At 38.6% G+C, this 22,612-nt stretch overlaps 3 protein-coding genes and 2 non-coding genes across 8 annotated transcripts in view; all 5 read right to left on the bottom strand.

Annotated features, from left to right (window-relative positions):
• The window catches only part of LOC117554438 (transportin-2), a 32,354-nt gene extending 26,226 nt beyond the window's left edge, over positions 1-6,128 (bottom strand). For 3 of the 4 annotated variants that reach the window (XR_004570272.1, XM_034228879.1, XM_034228880.1), the window contains exons 1-9: positions 6,010-6,128; positions 4,020-4,119; positions 3,534-3,609; positions 2,831-2,980; positions 2,466-2,572; positions 1,528-1,661; positions 1,101-1,182; positions 598-720; positions 44-162 (exon numbers count right to left, since the gene is read on the bottom strand). Coding sequence is in view for 3 of the 4 variants with exons in the window: in XM_034228879.1 (XP_034084770.1) it covers positions 44-162; positions 598-720; positions 1,101-1,182; positions 1,528-1,661; positions 2,466-2,572; positions 2,831-2,980; positions 3,534-3,609; positions 4,020-4,118 (890 nt within the window). In the remaining variant the exon portion in view is untranslated. Of the gene's footprint in view, positions 1-43; positions 163-597; positions 721-1,100; positions 1,183-1,527; positions 1,688-2,465; positions 2,573-2,830; positions 2,981-3,533; positions 3,610-4,019; positions 4,120-6,009 lie in introns of those variants that run through there. The other variant, XM_034228881.1, reaches the window with a different exon arrangement.
• Positions 1,411-1,479, bottom strand: LOC117554453. The gene has a single exon (XR_004570273.1). It is a non-coding gene; the product is annotated as a small nucleolar RNA SNORD41 (small nucleolar RNA).
• Positions 4,206-4,275, bottom strand: LOC117554454. The gene has a single exon (XR_004570274.1). It is a non-coding gene; the product is annotated as a small nucleolar RNA SNORD41 (small nucleolar RNA).
• Positions 6,129-6,473: 345 nt separating the features above from the next.
• On the bottom strand, positions 6,474-18,561 carry il12rb2l (interleukin 12 receptor, beta 2a, like). Its single transcript, XM_034228894.1, has 15 exons — positions 18,406-18,561; positions 17,905-18,000; positions 16,269-16,410; positions 16,022-16,170; positions 15,620-15,771; positions 15,280-15,421; positions 14,623-14,699; positions 14,283-14,511; positions 13,067-13,261; positions 9,871-9,975; positions 9,592-9,738; positions 8,924-9,082; positions 8,708-8,780; positions 8,278-8,371; positions 6,474-8,045 (listed from the first exon to the last, which is right to left on the bottom strand). The coding sequence occupies exons 2-15, from the start codon at positions 17,972-17,974 to the stop codon at positions 7,653-7,655; spliced, it is 2,127 nt and encodes a 708-aa protein (XP_034084785.1). The 5' UTR covers positions 17,975-18,000; positions 18,406-18,561; the 3' UTR covers positions 6,474-7,652.
• Positions 18,562-20,514: 1,953 nt separating this feature from the next.
• rln3a (relaxin 3a) lies at positions 20,515-21,583 on the bottom strand. The gene is made up of 2 exons (XM_034228858.1): positions 21,424-21,583; positions 20,515-20,795 (listed from the first exon to the last, which is right to left on the bottom strand). Exons 1-2 carry the CDS (start codon positions 21,581-21,583, stop codon positions 20,515-20,517), a joined length of 441 nt encoding a protein of 146 aa, XP_034084749.1.
• Positions 21,584-22,612: the final 1,029 nt, after the last annotated feature.

The raw sequence follows: 22,612 nt of genomic DNA, 5'->3' as shown, positions 1-22,612 counted from the left end.
GCCTTCACAGAACACACACGACATCAACAGTAGTTCTACTCACTGCGCCAGGTGTCCGGACAGACTCTCCTTACAGATGGGCTGCTCAGCCAAAGTCAACCAGAACTCGCAGGCCTCCAGAGCCACGTTCTCGTCAGGGTCCTGGGTTCTCTGCAGCATGTACTGCAGGGGGTGAGAGAAATATGCATTTCAGATCGGAAAGTGTACTATTGGGTAACATCCTAGAACAAAGCCCTGGCAGATCTGGATCAGAAAATATAGGAACATAAAGGTATCATTGTAAATCAATGAGCTGGGTGTTTCATCATGTCCAGATACAAGACTGACTTATGCCATGTTAACAGGAAATGTTGCCTCGAGTCACTTTGCGAGCTTGAACGTAGGATCATTTCGGCTTATGATATTCCATTGAGACACTTTTAACTTCTCAGCAGCTTAAAATATGCCAATGTCTGCTGGTGCAAATGTGTGTCCTTGCATTGACTTTATATGTAATAGAGCGGCGAAAAACGATTTGCTTTGTGTTTTTGGGAACATACCATTAAAGACATTTTAAATGGAGGTACACAGTTGATTGAGGAAATGTCCAACGCTTACCTGGATGATGCTGTGCATGTGTGGGATGAGGCGGTCGACGCGGACCTCCAGCAACATGACGAGGGCTCGGCACACGTTCTTTCGAACCTCAGAGTCCTCATCTGCTGCCAGCGCAAAAAGACTCTGTTTTTTTGGGGGGGAAATAACACGTTGGGATGAATAAAAAAAACTAGGGAAAGAAAATGTTTAACAACGAGGCAAACTCTACTAAACGCAGCAATACAGTCAGATCAACCTTCAGCTATGCATAGAGCCTTAGCACATCTGGATCAGAAAATATAGGAACATTAGGTATCATTGTATATCAATGAGCTGGGTGTTTCATCACGTCCAGATGCGATACAAACTTAAAAGTACAACTGCAAGTTTAAATGTAAAAAGCCTGTTATGGAAAGGCTCTCCCAGGTGAAAGATTACTCCCATTGCTATCCCAGTCCTGTATGTATTTGTCATACAGTGAAACTGAAATGTTTGACAGTAAACCTTAGTCACACTCAGCGTACCTCTATGAATGTGTCGATGTTGTCCATTAGGGCCTGGGCTCTGCCGATGATGAACTGGTTCACACAGGCGATGGCATGAGACCTGCAGGGACAGGGACATTAATAAAAACAGTATTACAGTTGAGTCACTTGTATGAATGCATTTTTTTTTTAAAAAAGCTAACACCTCATCTTGCATAGGGCAACTTTTAGTGTGAGCACAAAATTATTAATTTGTGTTTTTGAAAATAAAGTTAGATCGCAACAATGCGGCACAAAAAACGTTACGTTGCACCTCATTGTGATTTGTAAAGTGATAAAAGGGTAATATCTGGATCAGACAGTATGAATACGAACACCTTCATTGTGAGTCAGACGTTATATTATGCATCACATCCAGAAAATAATGACAAACACCAATCAGAGTGAGCCTCTTTCCCTCCTGTACCTAATCTTGGGGCTGCAGTGCTTGAAGAACTGGAGGAATTTGGGGATCATAATGTTGAGAGGTCTGTTCAGAGCGTCGCTGTCGAGCAGCTCCGACGAGTCCTCGCAGATCTTCTGCAGTGCTCCAAACGAGCCCTGAGACACGGACATACACAGAGAGGCTGTCAAATCAAACGCAAACATACAGGGACACAGAGGAGAGAGTGAGACTGCATCAGAGTATACAACCAAAGCACTGAACACAATTCATTTAAGTCACAAATGCTAAACTTTGTCTCAGTCAATAGTTATTTTTCACAATGGGAATTTATAAATGTCTCACAGACTTAGGTGGGGTAGGTAAGTTTGAGAAACCGGCTCGAGATACACTTTGTTATATTCCATGGAATAACATCCCGATAGCAATGAATATCTTAAGTGCTTTGACAAAAAAAAATGTCATCTGTGGAAACCGTAGCGCTGTAAAAAGCACGACCAATCATTTGAGCCGGCCCGGCTAAAGTAACTGGATGGCCTACCTGCCTGTCAGCCTTCCATCTGTGCACAAACTTATCTTGTGCCCTCATTGGTCATGTGCAGTTCGTGTGTGTTGGAGGAGGGGCTCTGTAAGGAAGTGGTAGATTTTTTCCAGCTGTGTATTTCCAAATTCTAGGCACTCGAGCTGGTTTCTCAAATGACTTACCCCACCTTTAACTAAAACAAAATAAATGAGTTGGAAGTAGGAGCTGACACATAAAAAAACGAACAGAGATTCAATTAAATATATCACTATTGAGCAACAAGACTGAGCATTGGAAAATCTGGATCAGAAAATATAGGAACATTAGGTATCATTGTATATCAATGAGCTGGGTTTTTCATCATGTCCAGATACTAACAACCAGCCTTTCATTGGTTAAAAACAAAGGAAGAACACCGCGGAGCAGCGGGGGTGCAGACCTCGCAGGTGTTGTAGTCCTCCGAGTTGAGCAAGTTGCAGAGCTGAGGCAGCAGCTCAGGCCATGTTTGTAGCTCTCCCTTGGAGGCAATGGTAGTGATCAGGATGCCTAGAGGAGCGAGAGAGAAACGGGGGAAGGCAGCCGTCAGATAGGAATTTATAATTGACAGGATGTAGAGCGGCTGCAGCAGCTCTGGATCAGACAGTATGAATACAAAAACCCTTCATGTGCATTCAGATGTTTTAAATGTTTGTATGCATCATCTCCAGAGGGCAAGGGGAGGAGTGCGAGTGTCGAGGGAAGCTAGGCCACAAAAATAATTTCATATCACACTTCAATAAAACACAGACAAAACAAAAACCTCACCAATGGTAGCACGAATGAGCGGCGAGGGGTCGCCGATGTTGTTGAGACATTCCTGCTTGATGAATTCAGCAACAGTTGGGGGGAAGTTCTGGTAGTGGGCCTTAACATTGTTCTTCAGTATCAGACCGCTCAGAGAGCGAGTCGGCTCGTCTGCGGAGAAAATAAACAAAAATAAGTTGAGGGTGCTTAACAACCCATCAACAAAATGTGTCTATATTTAAGAAAGTTGAAAGTTTTTTTTATGATTTTGCATATCTTTCCCTGATAATACCCATTTTGTTTTTTATTATATTGAATTGGGCTGTCAGCAGAGCCTTGGTAAATATGGATCAGAAAATATAGGAACATACGGTATCATTGTAAATCAATGAGCTGGGTGTTTCATCATGTCCAGATACTAACAACCAGGCTGCCGGCCATATGACTAATTGACTTAGTCGACTAACACTAAACAACCAAACATTTGACTGATCTAAGCCGGGCGGAAGCCCCACGTGCCTCCTAATAACCAGTCAAGATGCAAAATAGACAATATCAGTTTTGTAACACAAGTGTAAAGTAGATTCTGTTGCATTTCTAAGACCAATTTAAAGACAAAAGGCCTTTCGAAACAGGAACAAAATACCATCACAGCTACAAAATTGACAAAGTAGACTACAGTACAAGTGTGTTCAAAATGGCAAAAAATATATCTGGCTGTCACCTTCAGTTTTGAGTCGCGTGAGTACAAAGATGAGATAGTTGTTGAAGTCGGGGAATTGGTTGAGTTGTTCAAGTTTCTAGCATGGCAGTTAAGGATCATTTGATATTGAATTTTCAAGTCAGGTGACTAACCTTTGATCTCTATACCAAGCAATGTGTTTCACAACTGTACAATATTAAAATGTTTGTAGAATTACAAGTTCCTCCCCATGGAAAAAAAGACTTATACAGCTGATGCAAGTTTCAGATATAGGAGCTTGCTTCTAACTCTTGATCAAATGCCCGCATCTTCCACTCCAGTAAAATCCTAAACATGTGGATAACACTCAAATCTGATCACATGGCCGTAGTAAAAACACATAAAGAACACTGTACGGGTTAAAATCCCTTTGCACTAGCACTAAACACAGTGATGTTATTGGACAGGCAGAAAAAGAATATTGAAAACTAGCTTTATTAACACCCAGAATGCAGTGAAGTAGGATACTTGTTGGACAGCTCTCTGTGTGACTGTGTTGGGGGATTGTGAGTCTTTGAGCAGTTGGAGGACCTGCTGAAGTCCCTGCTCATCTGGCTGCCACTCCATCCTGAAAAACAAACGTGTATAAAAACCAATCCACATTAATGTATTTCTATACACATAAAGAGAGTATTCACACAATATAAAACGTTTTTGGATCAGACAGTATGAATACAAACACCATCACTGGCAGTCAGATGTTTTTTTTATGCATCATCTCCAAAAACTATGTGGATGTTTAGGATATACTTATCTATCAATCAATTATCTATTTTATTATGGCTTTTAGAAGAGCGAAAAGAGTATGACTCAAATTTGTTTACAAAGTCCCAAATATTTGTCCTTCCAAGGACTACCTCTCCATTGGGTGTATTATGACTGACTGAGATCGCATTGCAAAAATAAATCACTTATATTTGATTTAAAAACCCAAAACAGAAACTGAAAGATAAGATTCCATGTGATTTGTTTTCTTCCAACAGGGTGAACAGAAACATACAGATCAACTATATATATATAAAAAAAAAGAAAGTTTGGCTACTTTTGAAGACATCTTTAGTAATCACTACTAACACACAATTTGATGGCTCTATGAAGACTTTTTTTTTTTTTAAACAGTCATTGCAATACTCTACTAAAAAGGGTCCATGTTTAATATAAAAGGTTATAACTAACAGACCCTTCTTTGTGATACATGTTCAGTCAATCAACCAGTTTACTAGATGATCGAAGAAGAAAGGGAATAGCCTATGGGCATGTGTAGGAAGAAGTTGCACATGTTGTAGAGACTTTTCAAGCCACTCAATGCAATACCTTTCCTTTTTTTTTTTTAAAAGGGGGGGTACATTCTTAATATATAAGGTTATATAAACCTCTGCAGACCCTACTTGGCGTCACCGTTTTTGTCAGTCAACCCGTTCCAAGATGATCGAAGAAGAAAGGGAATAGCCTAAGGACATGTGTAGGAAGAAGGTCCACATGTTGCAGGTTCAAGGCGGACATAGGGGCCTACTAGTTAGCTACGGGCTAATTTTAAGAGATAAGCGCGGAAACGATAGGTCACACCAAGTGCCAGCCTGCCAACACATACAATTATTAACGCACATCGGATTGTGGCACACGCAAAAAACAGGTCATTAGACAACACGACTAGCTAAAACCTCTGTGGCCCGGCTTAGCAGCTCCAAGTTAATCCTCCCCCACCCCCGCGCCACCCGGTCTGCTGGTCTAAGTTAGAGAAACGCTTTGTGTCTCAATATCTTCCCTCTACATTCCATACCGTGTACGTGGATGGGACACTCGCGATTTACAAGAGGAGTGGTATTCATCCGGGTTTTAGAACAGTTGTCGCGAAATAAGTTAGCTATGTAGCTTTAGCTGGGCCGCCATGTCCGGTCCATAGCTCGCAGTATGTGTGGTTTAAACCAATTAACGCATATTTGACTGGCCTGGCTAGCAATTGATCAGCATATTGTCGTCTATCCTGAAAATATCGGTTGTTAACGCACAGTTTGAGACGCCTTTGCACAGTTGTCTTGGTGTTGGTAAAGTTGCCCTTCTTGCTCGGGCCTGGTCGACAGGCGCAGCCGCCGACTGGTCACAATGTGCCCGGCATAAAAACAGAAAAATACCACAGTCTGCTATCAAAATGCGGCCCTGGACCACCGTATATGTTAAGAGGAACACAACACCTGAATGTTAAAGTACACCATTGCGTTCAATACGTGATTCACAGCCAATACTGGGTTCACATTTGGTGAACACGTTTTGGCAAGCTGGCGTTAGCTGCTAAGCCTTGAGCCGTTTTTAACTGACGATGCTAATGCTACTAGCCTGGCTATGTAACGGACACTTGATATTTGTTGTATCTGAAAACCTTACCCGATAAAACGGCCTCGATGTTAAATATCTCTAATATAAATGTTTTGTTAAAGTACAAGCACCATACTCTACGTACAATATTTAGTTGAAAGTTGAGTTTTCGTACTGGGCCGCTGTCCTCCCCTGCTTCGTAGCGGTTCCTCTTGTTCAAATGAGCACGCCGATTGAAATTGACCTATTGCGGCTTCCGTTTAGTACCCATTTTCGCAAACTACGCGAGATTACAGAGTCGCTTTTTCAAATGTTTATGATAATGATTAAACATTAAGCACAAACCATAATAATAAATACATATGTTGGTACGGATTAATTAACATAACAGTAAATGTATATATTATAAATCATGAAAGCATTTACAGGATGTGGGTGGTGTTTTTATCATGAAATAAAGGAATATTATAAAGTTTTCATATTAAATAAATTGTGTATTAGCTACAACTCAAAATTCAACAGATTAATAATAATTTAAAAAAATGTATATCATTTGATCCTATTTTTGTTTAAATTGTATATACATAAATAAAAACGTAGTAGTTATTATTCATTTCTTTTTTACAGGACGTTTCTTTATTTACACATACAAACCATGTAAAAAATGCAATATCATGTAAAAGATGCAATATCAAATGTGCAAGGAAATGTTAAGGATAATTAAAGACCACTTTAAAAAGGAAGTGGTTACATTGCCTTACTATAAATATATCATGAAATAACTCCAGATATCACATTTTAACATTTACATTCAATCAGTTCAAAATAGCAAAAGTTCCTGTAGCTCTTAAATTCATTTTTATGTTTATGGGCTTTTCTGCTTTACATATTACACATGATCAAATGTCCAACATTCACAAGCTTATCTGGAAGTTGATCATTCAAATTGAACAAAAACATCCTCAGCCAACGGATAGGGCATTAATTCAGGGACATCTGATTAGAAAAACTACGTTTTAGCATGGCTTTTCCTTTTAAATATCCATACTATACATATGCAACACAAATGTACTTACATTCCAAACAGTATCCTGAGATATTTATACATGTCATTATGTGTATAAGAAGGTGTATCACAAATAATTCCTAATTTACTTTATATTTAGGGTCCAGTCTGGATTAATGTGTCGATCATAAAATAAATAAAATGTACTGCACCCCCAGTAAATTGTCAGTTTGTGGTCACATGTGTTGTTTTGCCTTACCCACAACAATGGGGGCCTACATTTGAGATGTAATTAAAAAAGGAAATGTAAGGAAAGTGATTGCCATGTACTTAATAAGTAATATTTAAATGTAGAAGTCAGGTTAGAGAGAAAAACTGGCTGACTGTCATAAGCTTTGGTACATTTCCAATGACCTGAGCCCACCCTCCTGGGGCCTGCAGAGATGCTACTGAAACCTTTCCTGAGGGTCATGGTCTAAAATCAAATGTCTACATTAAACATGTCTTGCACATTTCAAAGAAAAAAGAAAAAACATGTGATATGAATGTTGATAAGTCAATGTAGAGGGTGGTTGGGTCCCCAGCACGGGAAGGACACTTAACCCAAAATTGCTCCCAATGGCTTGTGTGTAGTCTACCTGAGCAGGTAGCACCTTGTTAGGTAGCCTCTCCCTCTGTATGAATGTGAGTGAATGGGTGAATTCTGACTTTGAGCTTTGAGGGGTCATTAAGCACTGTCTATATGCAATCCATTCAAATGCAGTCCATTCATAGAGAAAACATCAAACTCTAAGTTCAAAAACAGTGGGCATAAAGTGCTTTTCGTAGCCCGACATTGACAGATCTTCATCTGATGAGCTCAAGCAATCTCCCCCGTTCTCCTCCTTCCTGTCCCTCTCCTCTTCGGAGTCAACCATTTTGCTGTACTCTTCTCTTCCGTATCTATGGTCTGCCCTGTGACACTCCTCTGGGACAGCTTCCTCCCTCTTATCGTCTTGACTGTCCATCTGTGAACACTCATCTCCGATCACTGGCCTTGTTAATCCTTCAGGGTCGGAGGCTTTTTCCAGGGAGGACTTAAAAACCCTGCTTCGGATTTCCACAACCTCCAACAGAGAGATCTTGGGATGTGGCTCAAAGAGGGGAATGCAGATCCAACCCAAAGAGTCACTAATCTATTGGAGATCAAAGACAGAACCAATATTTAGTCAGGCTCTTCTGTTATGTTTTGGTTATACACAATCCAACTACTTGACAACCTAACGTGAATTGTAGTTGTAAATGGGATAAGGTGATACCATTGGATTAGCAAAAATAATAACATAACTCAAGAACAACAATCAGTTTAAATCCTTTTCTGACATACTGTAAGAAGACAAATTAGCCATTTCTTTGTCAATCTCTTACCATGTGCTTGTTTTTGAAAATGTGGCTGTTACGGGCATCTGGCACTTTGTAATAGAAACTTGGAAGACACGCTTTGTTCTCTCGCCCAAAAATACTAAGAGACAAAAGAGATTAGAAACAAAAAACAGTATAAGACACCCAATTCAAAAAGAAAATATGAACATGTATAGAGGATATACATATTTATACATAGTTGTATATTTGTATTATTGTATTTGGGATTGTTGTAAACGTTATTTCGATCTCTCTGTCTGCACAAACACATAGAAAAATTGACATTAAAGTTGACTTTGGACTTACTAGCTTCAATATTCTCACATTGGATAACACCAATACATGATGTATAACAGCTATGCATAACTCAGAGGACAATATAGGTTGAGCAATATGAAAAAAAACAATGACAAGTTGTTAAAGATGAATATCTCACCTGTATAAGGCAATGACGAAGCATATCACAACCACAGAAAGGACTACAAGCACAGTTGGTAATATTCGGTGGGCTGTAAAAGAGAGTGAATGGGGGGGGGATTAAAGCCAGTAATGTGACGGACCAACCTGTTATGGTTTAAGAATAATCAAATTACACCTCTCAAAATGGCTAATCACATTCAAAAAGAAAAATAATTAAGATGTGAAGCAATACCGTAATCTTCACGGTGCTTCGTTTTGAACTTTGCGATGGCATTTGCTCCGGGCCCGGCTGCCGTCACGGCTCTTATTCGCACCTCATAGTTCTGCTCTGGATTGAGATGCTCCAGTTTATAAGTATTTTCATGCTGTGGAGATGCACTCGCATTGTGCACTAGAAAAGAGAAATCATTTGAGGTAAAGTTAGTGACCAGAGAATCACCAAAGTATATCATTACTCTAGTATGATTAATTATATTTATTTTAATATATTCATCATTATTTTTATACATTCAAATTCATTTTGTAATGCCCCACATAAAACAGTTTAACAGAACCAATTCTAGAGTTGGGATCGATTTTGACATTCAACTCAAATTAATTTCTACATCACTTTAACAATGCTAACATGCTGATATTGTTTAGCATTTTCCACATTTAGTAAAGCAGGCTAACAGTTGCACTTAGCACAGTAGTACAGCTATGGCAGGTGGGGGGGGGGTGTCATTAGTGTTTCAGGTATGTAGCCATAAACCACATTTTGGCAACTTATATTGCTAGATGAAACGTTGTTTTTTGAAAATGAATGTGTGCATTGCATTCCATCAAATCATTGTTCTTGGCAAACATCACTGGAGATTCACGCTTTTACCCTTTGTTATATATTGTTGCTATGTAGCCTACCGGTTTGTCTGTGTACTCCACTGTATACAACTATTTGGTAGTACAGGATCACCCCACTCTGTTTGGATAGAGGAATAGACTCCCAAAACAAGGTCACTTGAGTGTCAGCAATCGAGAACACCTTAAATGATGGCACTGCGGAGGGGGCTGAAATTATACAGAGAGAAGTACATGATAGTTACAAGTCCAGTTTATTTGATGAGAAGAGACAACATGTTTTATTGAAATAATCTGTAATATTTAAAAAAAGACAGCTGAAAACAATGCTAAAATACTTACATCCTTCAAGTGAATATCGAATAACGGATGAAATGTGATGGACTTCACTGCCATGTGATATAGTGAACAGTGACACTTGGTACGGGGTGTACTTTTTATATTGACCTGCAGATGGAGACACACACTAGAGTTCAACAGGCAATCAGAGTGGTGATTATCATTGAGAGGTGGATAAGTGACAACATTTTTTCTTCAATTAAGATCCATCAAGTAAAAGTTGATTGCTAAATGTAATGGCTGTAGAATAATTATACCATGTGCATTTAGATTGGTTCTATATAAGCCGCGCTTTACAACACAATCCTGTCAGCCACCCGGTCATGATCCCCCTCTCACAATAAAAGCCCTGGACATACAAGCTAAATCTCTGCTTACCAGAGAGTTTGCAATGAGGCAACTCAACAAATTGCCACAGTAGATATCCCAATGCAAGGGAACAACCAGAGGAATGTTAACAAGCCTGCATATTAATGCTACTAGTATTTTAGCACTAAGACGGGGGGGATTTAGTACTTTGGGATCTTTACAGATGTTCCTTGATTTGGACAGTAACAGCAGCCATGTTGTTACAGATACACTGGAGGAAATAAATATTTGATCCCCTGCATATTTTGTAAGTTTACCCACTTACAAATAAATTAACGGTCTGTATTTGTAATGGTAGGTTTATATAACCAGTGAGAGTAAGAATATCAAAAACAAAAACCAGATATTGACATTATATAAAGATAAAACTTGATTTGCATTTAACTGTGGGAAATAAGTATTTGATCCCCTTGTAACCAACAATAATTCTGGCTCCAACAAACCGGTTACATAAGTCCTCTTCTTTTAACACTAGAACCGCCAACGGGTACATTTTACCCGCAGCTGTTTTTTGATTGTATGTAACTTTATTTCAATAACATATTAAAGTCTCCCAGTCCGTGACTTTTCCTGAAAGTGTGTTATGTAGCACCCTCTGTTGTTAACAATTGTCAATATGAAGTCAGATTGAAAAAATCGCCAAAAAAATGCCATTTATACCTATATCCGCCAGCGGGTAATATTTACCTCATAGAAAATGCAGCGTAAACATGACGTGTTGCTATAGCAACGCCTTTTTTCTACTGCGGTTCCTTATAGATAGAGATAGATTGAGAGAGAGGGATAGATAGATGGATACATTGATAGATAGATAGAGAGAGAGATAGACAGATAGATAGTTATAGATAGTGTAACATCTTGGAGAATACAAGATCTTGGATGACTGAGCTCACGTTGAGGACGTAATGCATGTGTGCAGGTTACGTGCCAGTTGAATAAAGATGGACACTCGGAATGAGAGAAGTAGTTCGCGTCGTCTGTTTATGTAGACAATTATATGTCCATAGAACAGAACATTACGGATAGATCGATAGATAGTTATAGATAGATAGAGAGATTTGTACCTAAACAAAACACAAGTCTAACACCAAGCGTTTAAATCAGCACCCTTAGCGATATTTTATACTTCATGTTATCTGCACAAACTATTTCATATGAAAAGCTGAGAGTCCACAGATTCTATTGGTATACGTTTCATCCCTGTGCGATCAAAACTCACTGTTCTGTATGATAAATAAAAGAACATTGTACCATGAAAATCAATAGCGGGTACATTTTACCCGTTGGCGGTTTTAGGTATACAGCGACCTCTGGCGGTTCTAGTGTTAAAAAAGTACTCCTAATATCAACTTGTTGCCTGTATAAAAGACACCTGTCCACAGAATCAATAAATCAGATTCCAACCTCTCCACCATGGGCAAGACTAAAGAGCTGTCTAAGGACCTCAAGGACATCATTTAGACCTGCACCAGGCTGGGATCGGCTACACGACCATCAGAAAGCAGCTTGGGGAGAAGGAGACAAGTGATGGTGCGATTATTCAGAAGATTAATGTGTGTGTTTCTAAATGGAAGAAAGACTAAATGAACATCAATCGCCCTCGGTCTGAGGCTCCACACAAGATCTCGCCCCGTGGGGTATTGATGATCATGAGAAAGGTGAGGTATCAGCCAAGAACTGCACAGGAGGAACTTGTTAATGATCTCAAGGCAGCTGGGACCACAGTCACCAAGAAAACTATTGGTAACACACTACACCATAATGGATCAAATCCTGCAGCCCACGCAAGGTCCCCCTGCTCAAGAAGTACATGGAAGGACTGTCTGAAGTTTGCCAATGAACATCTGAAGGATTCAGAGAAGGCTTGGGAGAAGATGATGTGGTCAGATGAAACACAAATGTTGATCTTTGGCATCAACTCGACCCGCCGTGTTTGGAGGAAGAGAAATGCTGACTATAACCCCCAGCACACCATCCCCACGTAAAGCATGGAGGTGGAAACATTATGGTTTGGGGGTGTTTCTCTGCTAAGGGGACAGGAAGACTTCCCTCATCGAGGAGAGGATGTCCGGGGTCATGTGCCGTACTCAGCCAGGACACTGAAAACGGGTCATGGATGGGTCTTCCAGCAGGACGATAAACCTGAACATACGGACAAGGCAGCACAGGAGTAGCTACAGAAGAAGTACATGTAGGTGATGGAGGGGCCTAGCCAGTCCCCGGACCTTAATCCCATAGAAAATCTGTGGAGGGATCTGAAGTTTCGAGAGGCCAAGCATCAGCCTAAAAACCTGAAGGATTTGGAGAGGATCTTCAGAGAGGAGTGGACCACAATCCTCCCTGAGATGACCTCTGTGTGTCCAACAAGGGTTTCTCCACCAAGTACTAAGACATGTTTTGCAAGGGGATCAAATACTTATTTCCCAAAGTTAAATGAAAATCAATTTATCTTTTATATAACGTCAATTTCTGGATTTTCTTTTTGATATTCTTACTCTCACTGTTTATATAAACCTACCATTACAATGACAGACTGTTCATTTCTTTGTAAGTGGGTACATTTACAAAATCTGCAGGGGATCAAATACTTATTTCCTCCAGTGTATATATAAAAACAAGTAGATTCATCTTTATGGTCAAATAAAAATCAATATTTGTTTGGAAACAAATGCAGTTTGATTGCAGCACCAATAATACTACTTTGAAGTGTATTTCTACTTTAAATGAATGGTCTGTATTGCTTTCTAGGGCTTCTCAATCAGACGTTTGAAAGATCGAGGCAGCATTGTTGCATGTTGTATTACTATAAACATATCCAAAATAAACTAACCTTTAAAAAGTGCTGTTGTTTGGTTTGTGGTAGCTTTGACCCAATCAAATCCTTGGCCTGAAGGACAGCCAACTTGTTTGTATTGCACCACATGTTCCTTCAGGTTGTCTGAGGGCTGAGAGGGTGAATCCCAGGATACAGTGAGGTTCTCTTCATTCATCTCAACGTGAATAGCTTGATCTGTTTTCTCTTTACCTTAGAAAGACACAAATGCTTTGTTATTTGATTTTGAAAATACAAATATTCTTTCAATTACCTTATTTTACAAAGCTGCTCAAAGTGAATTTTACTGAAGAAATGTTTAAGATAATGTATATATTGTGTCAATTATTCCATATTTGAAACACTGACTTGTTTTGATCTTACAATAAATGACCTCTGATGATATGCATCTCCTTTTAGCACATATTCTATCCATACTTTTCATTCTAATTATGGCTTGAAACATGTGAGTGTGTAGTGCGTTTCAACAGAAAATTATATAGATTCTGTTTATGCGAGAGATGACTAGATTTTACACACGGCATCTATTGCACGTCTGTCCGTCCTGGGAGAGGGATCCCTCCTCTGTTGCTCTCCCTGAGGTTTCTCCCATTTTTCCCTTTAAACTGTGGGTTTTCTCTGGAAGTTTTTCCTTGTACGATCTGAGGGTCTAAGGACAGAGGGTCTAAGGATAGAGGGTGTCGTTTTGCTCATACTGATATTCTGAACAATCTGTGTTGTTGTATTTGCTGTAAAGTGTCTCTACTGTAGGCTATTTTTATTATATGTACAGCACTTTGGCTCGACCAAAAATCGTTTATAAATGTGCTATATAAATAAAACTTGATTTGATTTGATTTAAAATAGATTGGCAAGAATGTCTGATTATGAGAAGGAGCGCTAAGCCGACGTGTTAAAGACTCAAGCGTTAGTTAAATAATAATTAAAGATGGCTAGTGACAGTAATGTTTTAGTTGTTTTATTAAGCCTTCAAAAAATATGAAATAGGAAAGGTGAGTATGGTTTACATTTGTGACAAACAATATTATTTAACTGTAGTTCGGACCGTTAATCACAGTGATGTGATGTACACTGTGCATCTATATACTACTGGTAATGGAATTCTAAATCATCACATTTCTGCAGTATGCAGTACATGCTTATTGAGTATGAAGTATGCAGTATGTGTACAGTGATTTCAAACACAGCCACAGTATGGGAGATCAAAAGATACCTGGTATCGGCAAAGTGAGGTAAGACGGCACCGTGGCCCCCTGAGCATTGTAGGCAGATACACTGACTGAGGATACGTCCTTTAGAGAGGACGTGAGGTGGCATTGTATCTCCTCACACACCAATAAGCCCCTTGGCTCAGCTGTAGACACATTCAGCAACACCAGAGTGCTGTTGTAAGACAGTCTGGCTTCATATCCCAGAATTAGACCACAAGTCGGAGGAAGTTTCTTGATAGGGCGTGGAGAAAGACAGGTTAGCCACAGAGAGTCTGGATAAAGTGAGTCTGTGGTTCTTTATTTCAGTGAGAGAATAATGATTGTATGTAATTGTTTACTTACCTTCCAGGTCAAAGCACAGTCAGATCCTTGCTGAGTTATGTCACAGTCCTGCCATAGATCCAGCACTCCAACAGGGGCTAAAGAAGGGAAGACCAAATAAGAGACCAGAAAGAAAATTGAAAAATTAAAACCCAGTGCAGGTTTTCTGAATTCCTTGGTTCAGTTTTTGCAGGTAAAATGTTAATTGTGTTAAGTAGGGGGGATGATACCGGTGGGGTAAATTAGAGGAGACCTTTTTGTTTGATCTTTGCATTATAACTGTCTCCATTAATCACATTTAAGTCAATATCTGTTAAGTGAATGTCTTCCAATTGGTTCACTCAAGCCGCTGCAAGAAACAACACAACTTTACGGTTTCATAACTGTATCTCACAACACCTGAACAATTACTCAAAACCCCTTCTGTGGTAGTTTCAGCTACAGTAAGTGTTTACAGGAGTACATTTTGTGATGATGACACACACACAAAGACTAAAGTTAAAAAAACAATACCATCATCAGCAGTACTTTGTGCAATGACAATAAAGTTGAATCTAATCTAACAATCTTCTAATCTTAACGCCTCAGAAAAAAAAAATGTATCTCACAAAATGTCAAACTGTTTTTTAACTCAACAGTAGAACAAAAACAAAAACAAACTGGACATAATGGACCCACCTGTCTCTGTGCTTCGTAATCTGTGGATTGCACTCCAGTCGCTCTTCAAGCATTTGCCACAGGCACAACGAACTTGAAATTCATAGACAGTGCTGGGCTGGGGATCGTCCATTGTATAGCTGAGATCATCCTCATCCTCATCCTGTGTAGAGAGGAGGGGGGGGGGGGGGGGGGGGGGAGTTGAAGCATTCATTCAGTTGACATAGCTTTAGTCAATCGACAATTTAAAATGTTTTATCGTTGTCAAGATTATCTTTGTGTCTGAACTCCATTTCGCAGTGTAGAGCATGTTGAGGTGATGAAAAGGAAACTAGTGAAAGATAAAACTTAAACCAGACACCTCATGCCAGTCTTGTTCTGCCTCAGTCCGATATCGGACATCACAATATCTCAAAAAGAGACCACAGGTATCATCCATATCATCACAGGTGAAATTCCAGTAAATATTGAAGAACTCTTGATGCGATGCAACTTTTGGAGGGGGCAGCTTGACTAGAAAAAAAGACATATACAGAATACCTTTATTACATATACACAACAACAATCCAATATGAAGTATCACTTCAATCTAAATCAGTAATTTCAAGATTAATATTTGGAGTGACAAAAGTCAGTACCAACTTTTCCCCCATAAATAGGTAAACAATGGTCATAATGGTTGGCATCAAGTACTATTATTATTATTACTGCTGATAGTGGCCTTGTCTGTATTCAAACACGAGAACGTTCAAGACTGACTCACGGATATGTTCAGTATTGAGTATTGAGTATGGAGATTTAGCAGAACCATACTGGTTCTTAGCCCGGACCCAAACACGAAGTTTCCCGCGTTTGAATTGTATGCGACGGATAATCCAATCCGAAGTGTTACCACTGATCCCCTGCCTCTCCCTGGAAAAGAGGAAAAGACAAGAGGTTTAAAACATATTTTATCAAAAGTTTTAAAGTTGTCAGATGACATGACATTGAATATGTTAGTTTGTGTTTACTCGCTATCTGCTGGCTCCCAGTGCAGGCTGTACTCTGTGGAGTTCCGAGGGTCCAGCCCGGGATTACAGTGGATATCTACGCAATTGTTTTTCTCACCACATGGGATAGAGCACTCAGGAGGAGAGGGAGCAACAGGAGGACCTGTAAGAATAAACAGGATAAGGGATACAACCAAAAGTGAAAAACTCTGTTCAAAGTATATTCCTATACAAATATCTCATTTTGAAACTAAAAGTGTTTCAACTGAAACTGACCATTGTCCTTTTCACAAAAGTAGGAGCTGTTGAATTAGGCTGTGTTTGGTTAGTGTATGAGAAAAAATAGGAATGTAGAACTCCAACTATGTCATCAGAAAGACAGGTCCTTCATTATTCTTGAACACCACTTAACACGTGTTGTATGAAGTACTCCTTAAACATTATACTGTCCTGAACAATACATGCCATGCCAAAATGGAAGTACCAGTCACAATAGGGGAATATACTGTGACAAACTTCCAGGATATCGTGAGTAAAAAAAAGTCATTTTCAAAGAAACATTCAAATAAAAACAGTTGTAGCTTTTCAAAAAACTCTCCATAGTTCATTCCAGTCAAAACATCCAGTATTGATTTACTGTCAGTTTGAGCACTTTTACCAGTGCAATTTAAATATGAATTCTTATTACTATTCATTAGTGTTTTCGTCAGAGAGTTTTAATTTTCAAAACAGTAAAGAGATGGCCAGTGAATAGCTGATAGAGAATATAAGAAAGCACCAGAAAGCACCAGAAAGCAACATGTGAATGTTCTTCACCACAAGAAAAGTACAGAGATCTAAACACTCTTACGTGTATCCGCCCATACCCACAAACTCACTCACACCCTTTGTTACATTTATATTATTGCTCAAAAACGTTTCAGTTATGATCGAATAAATGCCTGCGCACCGCACCTTGCATGGAAGAGCACCGACTTTAACATTAACAGGAAATGAGGCTTTGTTTAGGTCTGTGCCCAAATGCAACGTTCCTTTGTAACCACTTCCTTCTTCTAAAGAAGAGACATTAATACCAGATCATACTGAAGTCAACAAATTAGAAATCCTCTGGGCATGTGGTCGGCATGTTTCGGTACAAATAGCCCTTCGTCAAAACATGTAAAGCTTGATGTAATGCCTTTAGTGTAAGCACAACATCCCATCAGGGAAATGTATTAAACATGTACTTTATATTTTTGTGAAGCAGTTTTGTAGTGGTACACCAAGGAACTAGATTATTGTATTATAGTGTTACCAAAGCTTGGACAACGTAAGTTATATTGCATTCAAATGTAATGTTGTAGCTGGTTGAATTTGAGCTAGTTTGATAAACTTTACTTTATCCAACTTTTGGTATTTAGGTTTTAAACACAACGTAATGGCAAGCAGATCATTTATTTAGTAAGTGAACAATATTAGGCAGCAAAGTAGGAAGTCTAATATATCTTATAAATAAATGTAGTGGACTAAATTGGCAATATTTTCTCTGCAGGGTAGTCAATTTATACATTAGAAAAAAACACACACAAAGTAACAAAAGCACAGTAAAAAATATGATGGAAAGGAAGAATTTATACATATTTGTAATTTACATAGCAAAAACACAAAATAAGCCTACCTTGAGCAAGACAATTTAGCAGGTTGGCCAACAACATGGAAAGAAGCCACCTTGTCCAAAGTGTGGCCATTACATTTGAACCCAGACCTTTAGTGCCTGTACAAAAAATACACATATATACATATGAATACACAGAAAATGTATCATCCACAGAAGGGGCAACATTCAACATGTATTTAAAAAAAAGCATTTGAGCATTTTTTCGGATTAAATGTAGTGAGTCATAATCACAAGCACGTGCATCGAAACACTGTACATTGTGAACTTGTACATACATAGCATACATGCGGACAGTCCCGTTAAATGTAGTGTAACGTTAGTGAGTTTATACATACGTAGTAAGTTACGGTATATAGTTAATACATAAAGGCACAGCGGCAACAGTCCAAAGGCAAATACTAAGTGAAAGTAGCCCAAAACCGTAGTTCGTATCTGAATTTTGAATTTAAAGCGACATGTTTAAAGATGTTTAGTGATTCAATATGACTTCAAAGCATTTACCTCGTTATGAGACACGCTTGGGGGTCTGCCGTGCATCCCGCAGTCATATACAACCTTGTTTCAAAGTTTGTTGTGAAGTTTAAAATGTTTCTTCAGATGTTACCACCGGTGCCTCATCCATTCAGATGTGTCGCCACGCCCCTTTCTGGAAATGCCGTGACTACACAGACTTTTACACTTCCTGCACTGTCTGCTGCAGGTCCAAAACAATCAGAGGAGGGAGAAGTACTCAGATCTTGTAAAAGTAGAAGTACCAAAGTGTAGGAATACCTCGTTACAAGTAAAAGTCCTGCAATATAAATGTTACTCAAATAAAAGTACAACTTTCAAAATATACTTCAGTAAAAGTACTCATTGTGCAAATTAGCCCATTTCAGAATTATATATGATATGTTTTGATTATAATTATTGATGCATTCATGTGTTTATCAAAGTTGGTAAAGAAAGGTGGAGCTATTTTAAATACTTTGCATACTGCAGGATAACTTGTGAATGTAACTCCAGGTTCTCCAACTAAAGTATTTTTTAAGTGTTGTTTATATTTTATCTTATTAATCAAAATCAGCAAAGAAACTAAAGGTATACAATATATGTAGAGGATTTAAAGTGCACTTTACCTCTGAATTGAAGTGGGGTTCAAGTGCAAAGTGGCAAAACATTGAAATACTCAAGTATGGTACAAGTATCTCAAAATTGTACTTAAGATGGGACGGGTCTGTTTCCTGTCCCCAGCCAAGAGTCACAACTAAACATGGAGACGGAGCGTTCAGTCATTATGCTCCAAACATCTGGAACAAACTACCAAAAACCTGCAGGTATTCATATATCTCACACTGCAATGTAACTTGTATTCATGTCTTTTATTCATGTATTTTATACCTGTGTCATTCATGTTTTATGTTTATTTTATTACCTTTGGTTTTTAATGAGTGTTTTTAAATTGTATAATGTGTTTCCGCTGCACTATTTCTTAATGCTCTTTCATTTTTGTAAAGCACTTTGAATTACCTTGTGTTGAAAGGTGCTATATAAATAAGCTTCACTTGCCTTGAGTTATACTTACCTTACGCCACTAAAAACATTTAATGTCATATCGAAACAACACTGGTGACTTTTGTCTTAGCTTTTGTGATAATAAACCTCACCAGATATCACAGTAACTGATAAGAGCTCACTTGAAACTCACTGCACAGTAGCAATGGAGTAAAGTAAATAAGTACATTTAATCAAGTGCTGCATGTACTTAAGTACAATTTTGAGGGACTTTTATTTTACTTGGGTATTTCCATTTGTTGGTTCTTTGTTCTTCTACCCCTCTAAAGTTCAGAGGTAAATATTATACTTTTACTTTTAGTTACTTTGGAGATTTTGTTCAATGATGTGAAAATATAATCAACACTTAATAAGACTAGTTACAGCTAAGAGTAACTCTACCTTTACCACATTTGATCACACTCTAATGCATCAATAATTATAATCAAAACATATGAACATGCTGCTTAAGATTAATTTTAAAGAACTTTGACTAATTTAAAGATATAGATACTTGCTGGTCAACAAAGAATAGTTTGAAAAATATACAGACTTGTGATTAATTGTAATTGTTCTGTAGTATATTATATTCCTTTTTAGTATTGTTTCTTTGTTGCTCTCCAAATAATGCCTCATCTTAGACAATGTCTCCCACCCCTCATCTTAAACCCTTCAGATGTATTGATCTTGTGACCTTTTGGAGAGACCATACCTCAATTTGGAACCACTTCACTAAAAGGGAAGCATTCTCTACAAATGCAAAATACCAACAATCTACAGACGCAGAAAACGTTTATTACAATGTGTGTGACAATTATTGGACAAGACAAAACTGCTTGGTTCAAGACTAATAATTAAGGCTGTTCATTTGTAACCATAAAATAATATGTAAACATTTAAAACACATGGCAGCCCTTTCCTTACAATTCAAAGAAAGAACAAATTAAACAGTTCACAATAGTTTAACTCAATAAAGAATGTCTTAAATGCATGACAAGTGGAACACAGGAGTGTGTGTCTGTTTGTGTACTTGTGTATATGTCTGCCAGTTTGTTCACTCATATGGCGAAGGTTGACTCAGCACAGGGAGCTGATCTCGCTCTTGCTGCAGCCCCACTTGCAGCAGGCATTGGACAGGCCCACAACCACGTCCCGGCCCTTGCGGTCAGCCTTGCGTAGGGCTTGCAGGATTTCTTCAGTGATGAAAGAACGGGCTGGCCTGCTGAACACTCCCTCATGGCTGTCTGTGGTGAAGCTCAGATCTCTGTTCCTCTGGAGGAGACTCTCCACCACAGGATTGTGAATCAAGCCCTCCGAGGACTCCATCTGACTGGAGCTGAATGGGTCCTCTGAATCATCTGCAGCAGCAAAACAAGGAATTACAAAAAACATACTTGCATTTCTCTTCCATATCGAGATGAAATAATAGTTTGTCATTAAGATGGCATGATGTGAAAATAGAGTAATTAATCCCCGGAACGTTTCTGGGGAAATAGCAAACGATAACCAAAAATTAAGTTATTGCGCAGTCAAAAACTCAAAATAACAATTTTGGGGTTCAAGATAACCCTTCTAATGACGATGCAAATGAAAATATAGCTCTGCATTCCATATCATGTAAACACTGACTAAGCCAATTATACCACACAGTATGACCGTTCAATACAAATGTAAGCAGTATTTTCTGCATATCTGCATTTAAAATAACATCATAATGACACATGTTTTTCTGCCAAATTACACACAATCACAAATGAGCATAAGATGGTAAAGAAACGTAATCATGGGCATACATTAAATCTACAGAAATACTGAAATAAATAGTAATATTGATACATCTGATTTAATTTGATGACTCAAACATACAACTAAAGCATATTTTAGTTACCAGATCAAATCATATACGTAATCATCAGATACAACCCTAACTGTGATGGTAGAGACCTAACAAGGTCAGTGATGGATGTAGTGCCCTCAGCCTCTCACCTGAACTCCTGAGTGAGCGCCTCCATCTAGAGCCTCCACAGGTGAAGATGACTGCCCGGATGAACTCACGGCCACATAGCTTCACTCCATATGTTGGGACGTCAATGGGCTGAACCCCAGCCACCAGCAGACACACAGCCAGTACCACTGCTTTCCACATAGTACCACAAGGAAATAAAGCAAAAATAGAAATGGTAAAAATTACAGGAGGCTCTTTGCTTCAAGCAACACTTGGATTTCTGTCTCCCTGTTTGCAAGAGCTATGACTTTCTAGCTGACCCAGGTGTGGTTTATAAAGGGTTTGAAGCCCTGCATGGCAGACATGCAGCACATGCAGGACTTTGCTGTAACAGATTTGAAAAAGAGATACAGTCAGAGACCTTTATGGAGACAAAAGGCAGACCAAAGGTGGCATAATTAATGAATATGCCAGAGGCCTGATGATAAAATGGTGTTTCATCATAAGAAGCATTTCTGTCACCTTTAATGTCCCTTAGTTTAAACTTTACCTATATTTGATATACAGTTCCAACCCAAATGTAAGAAATATCTGACCCTGTGACATAAAGGACGTTTAAAAAGCAAACGTGTCCCAATACGTTTTGTAAAGGCATGATAAAGGTCATACATTTTTTCTATATATTTTAATCCTAAAAATGGCTAAATTAACGCTATAATGTCTCATTTCCCCACCTTAGATGTTTTGAAAGATGCAAAGATGTTATAACTATTAAATAAACAAGTCTTTTTGAACAAAATACCACATCATATTTGTAAAGTTTAATAAAAAAATAAAATAAAACATATGCCATTGCCTGAACATATGAATGAACCTTTCCAGCCAAACTACGCATGTTGCATGAGTTTCCCCGATAAGAAATAACATTTGCTGACATCACTATAGGGTTACATTAAGGCCATTGTGACAGATATCACAATTATTTACATATTATTCATATCCACTTGGCCATAATGAATCTACGTAAGATCCTGCATGACTTCAATATGTATAACTTTTCCATTCTCTTGAAAATTGCTTATTGAGTCACCAAAAGGTGAACTGGGAGGACTGAGACAGGACCAGTGACATTTTCAAAGGTAGATAACATAGAAGTCTTATTATGAGTCAGACAAAAATAAAACACATTTTTATCTGTGTATCCACATAGTCAAAGGTCGTTCGTTCAGG

This window comes from Gymnodraco acuticeps, unplaced genomic scaffold (assembly GCF_902827175.1).
Source record: "Gymnodraco acuticeps unplaced genomic scaffold, fGymAcu1.1, whole genome shotgun sequence".
NCBI classification, from domain to species: domain Eukaryota; kingdom Metazoa; phylum Chordata; class Actinopteri; order Perciformes; family Bathydraconidae; genus Gymnodraco; species Gymnodraco acuticeps.
Note: the sequence above shows the minus strand (reverse complement) of the source record. Positions and strands in the feature narration are given on the sequence as shown.

What these genes read in the sequence shown, in the direction of transcription:
- il12rb2l (XM_034228894.1), bottom strand. Translation starts at nt 17,974, where the DNA reads ATGGCCACACTTTGGACAAGGTGGCTTCTTTCCATGTTGTTGGCCAAC. An exon ending in ATTACGAAGCACAGAGACAG is followed by an intron (nt 14,700 to 15,279) that starts GTGGGTCCATTA and finishes TCCCTTCTTTAG; the next exon opens with CCCCTGTTGGAGTGCTGGAT. An exon ending in CCTCACTTTGCCGATACCAG is followed by an intron (nt 13,262 to 14,282) that starts GTATCTTTTGAT and finishes TGTCTTTCTAAG; the next exon opens with GTAAAGAGAAAACAGATCAA.
- rln3a (XM_034228858.1), bottom strand. Translation starts at nt 21,583, where the DNA reads ATGTGGAAAGCAGTGGTACTGGCTGTGTGTCTGCTGGTGGCTGGGGTT. An exon ending in GCGCTCACTCAGGAGTTCAG is followed by an intron (nt 20,796 to 21,423) that starts GTGAGAGGCTGA and finishes TTGCTGCTGCAG; the next exon opens with ATGATTCAGAGGACCCATTC.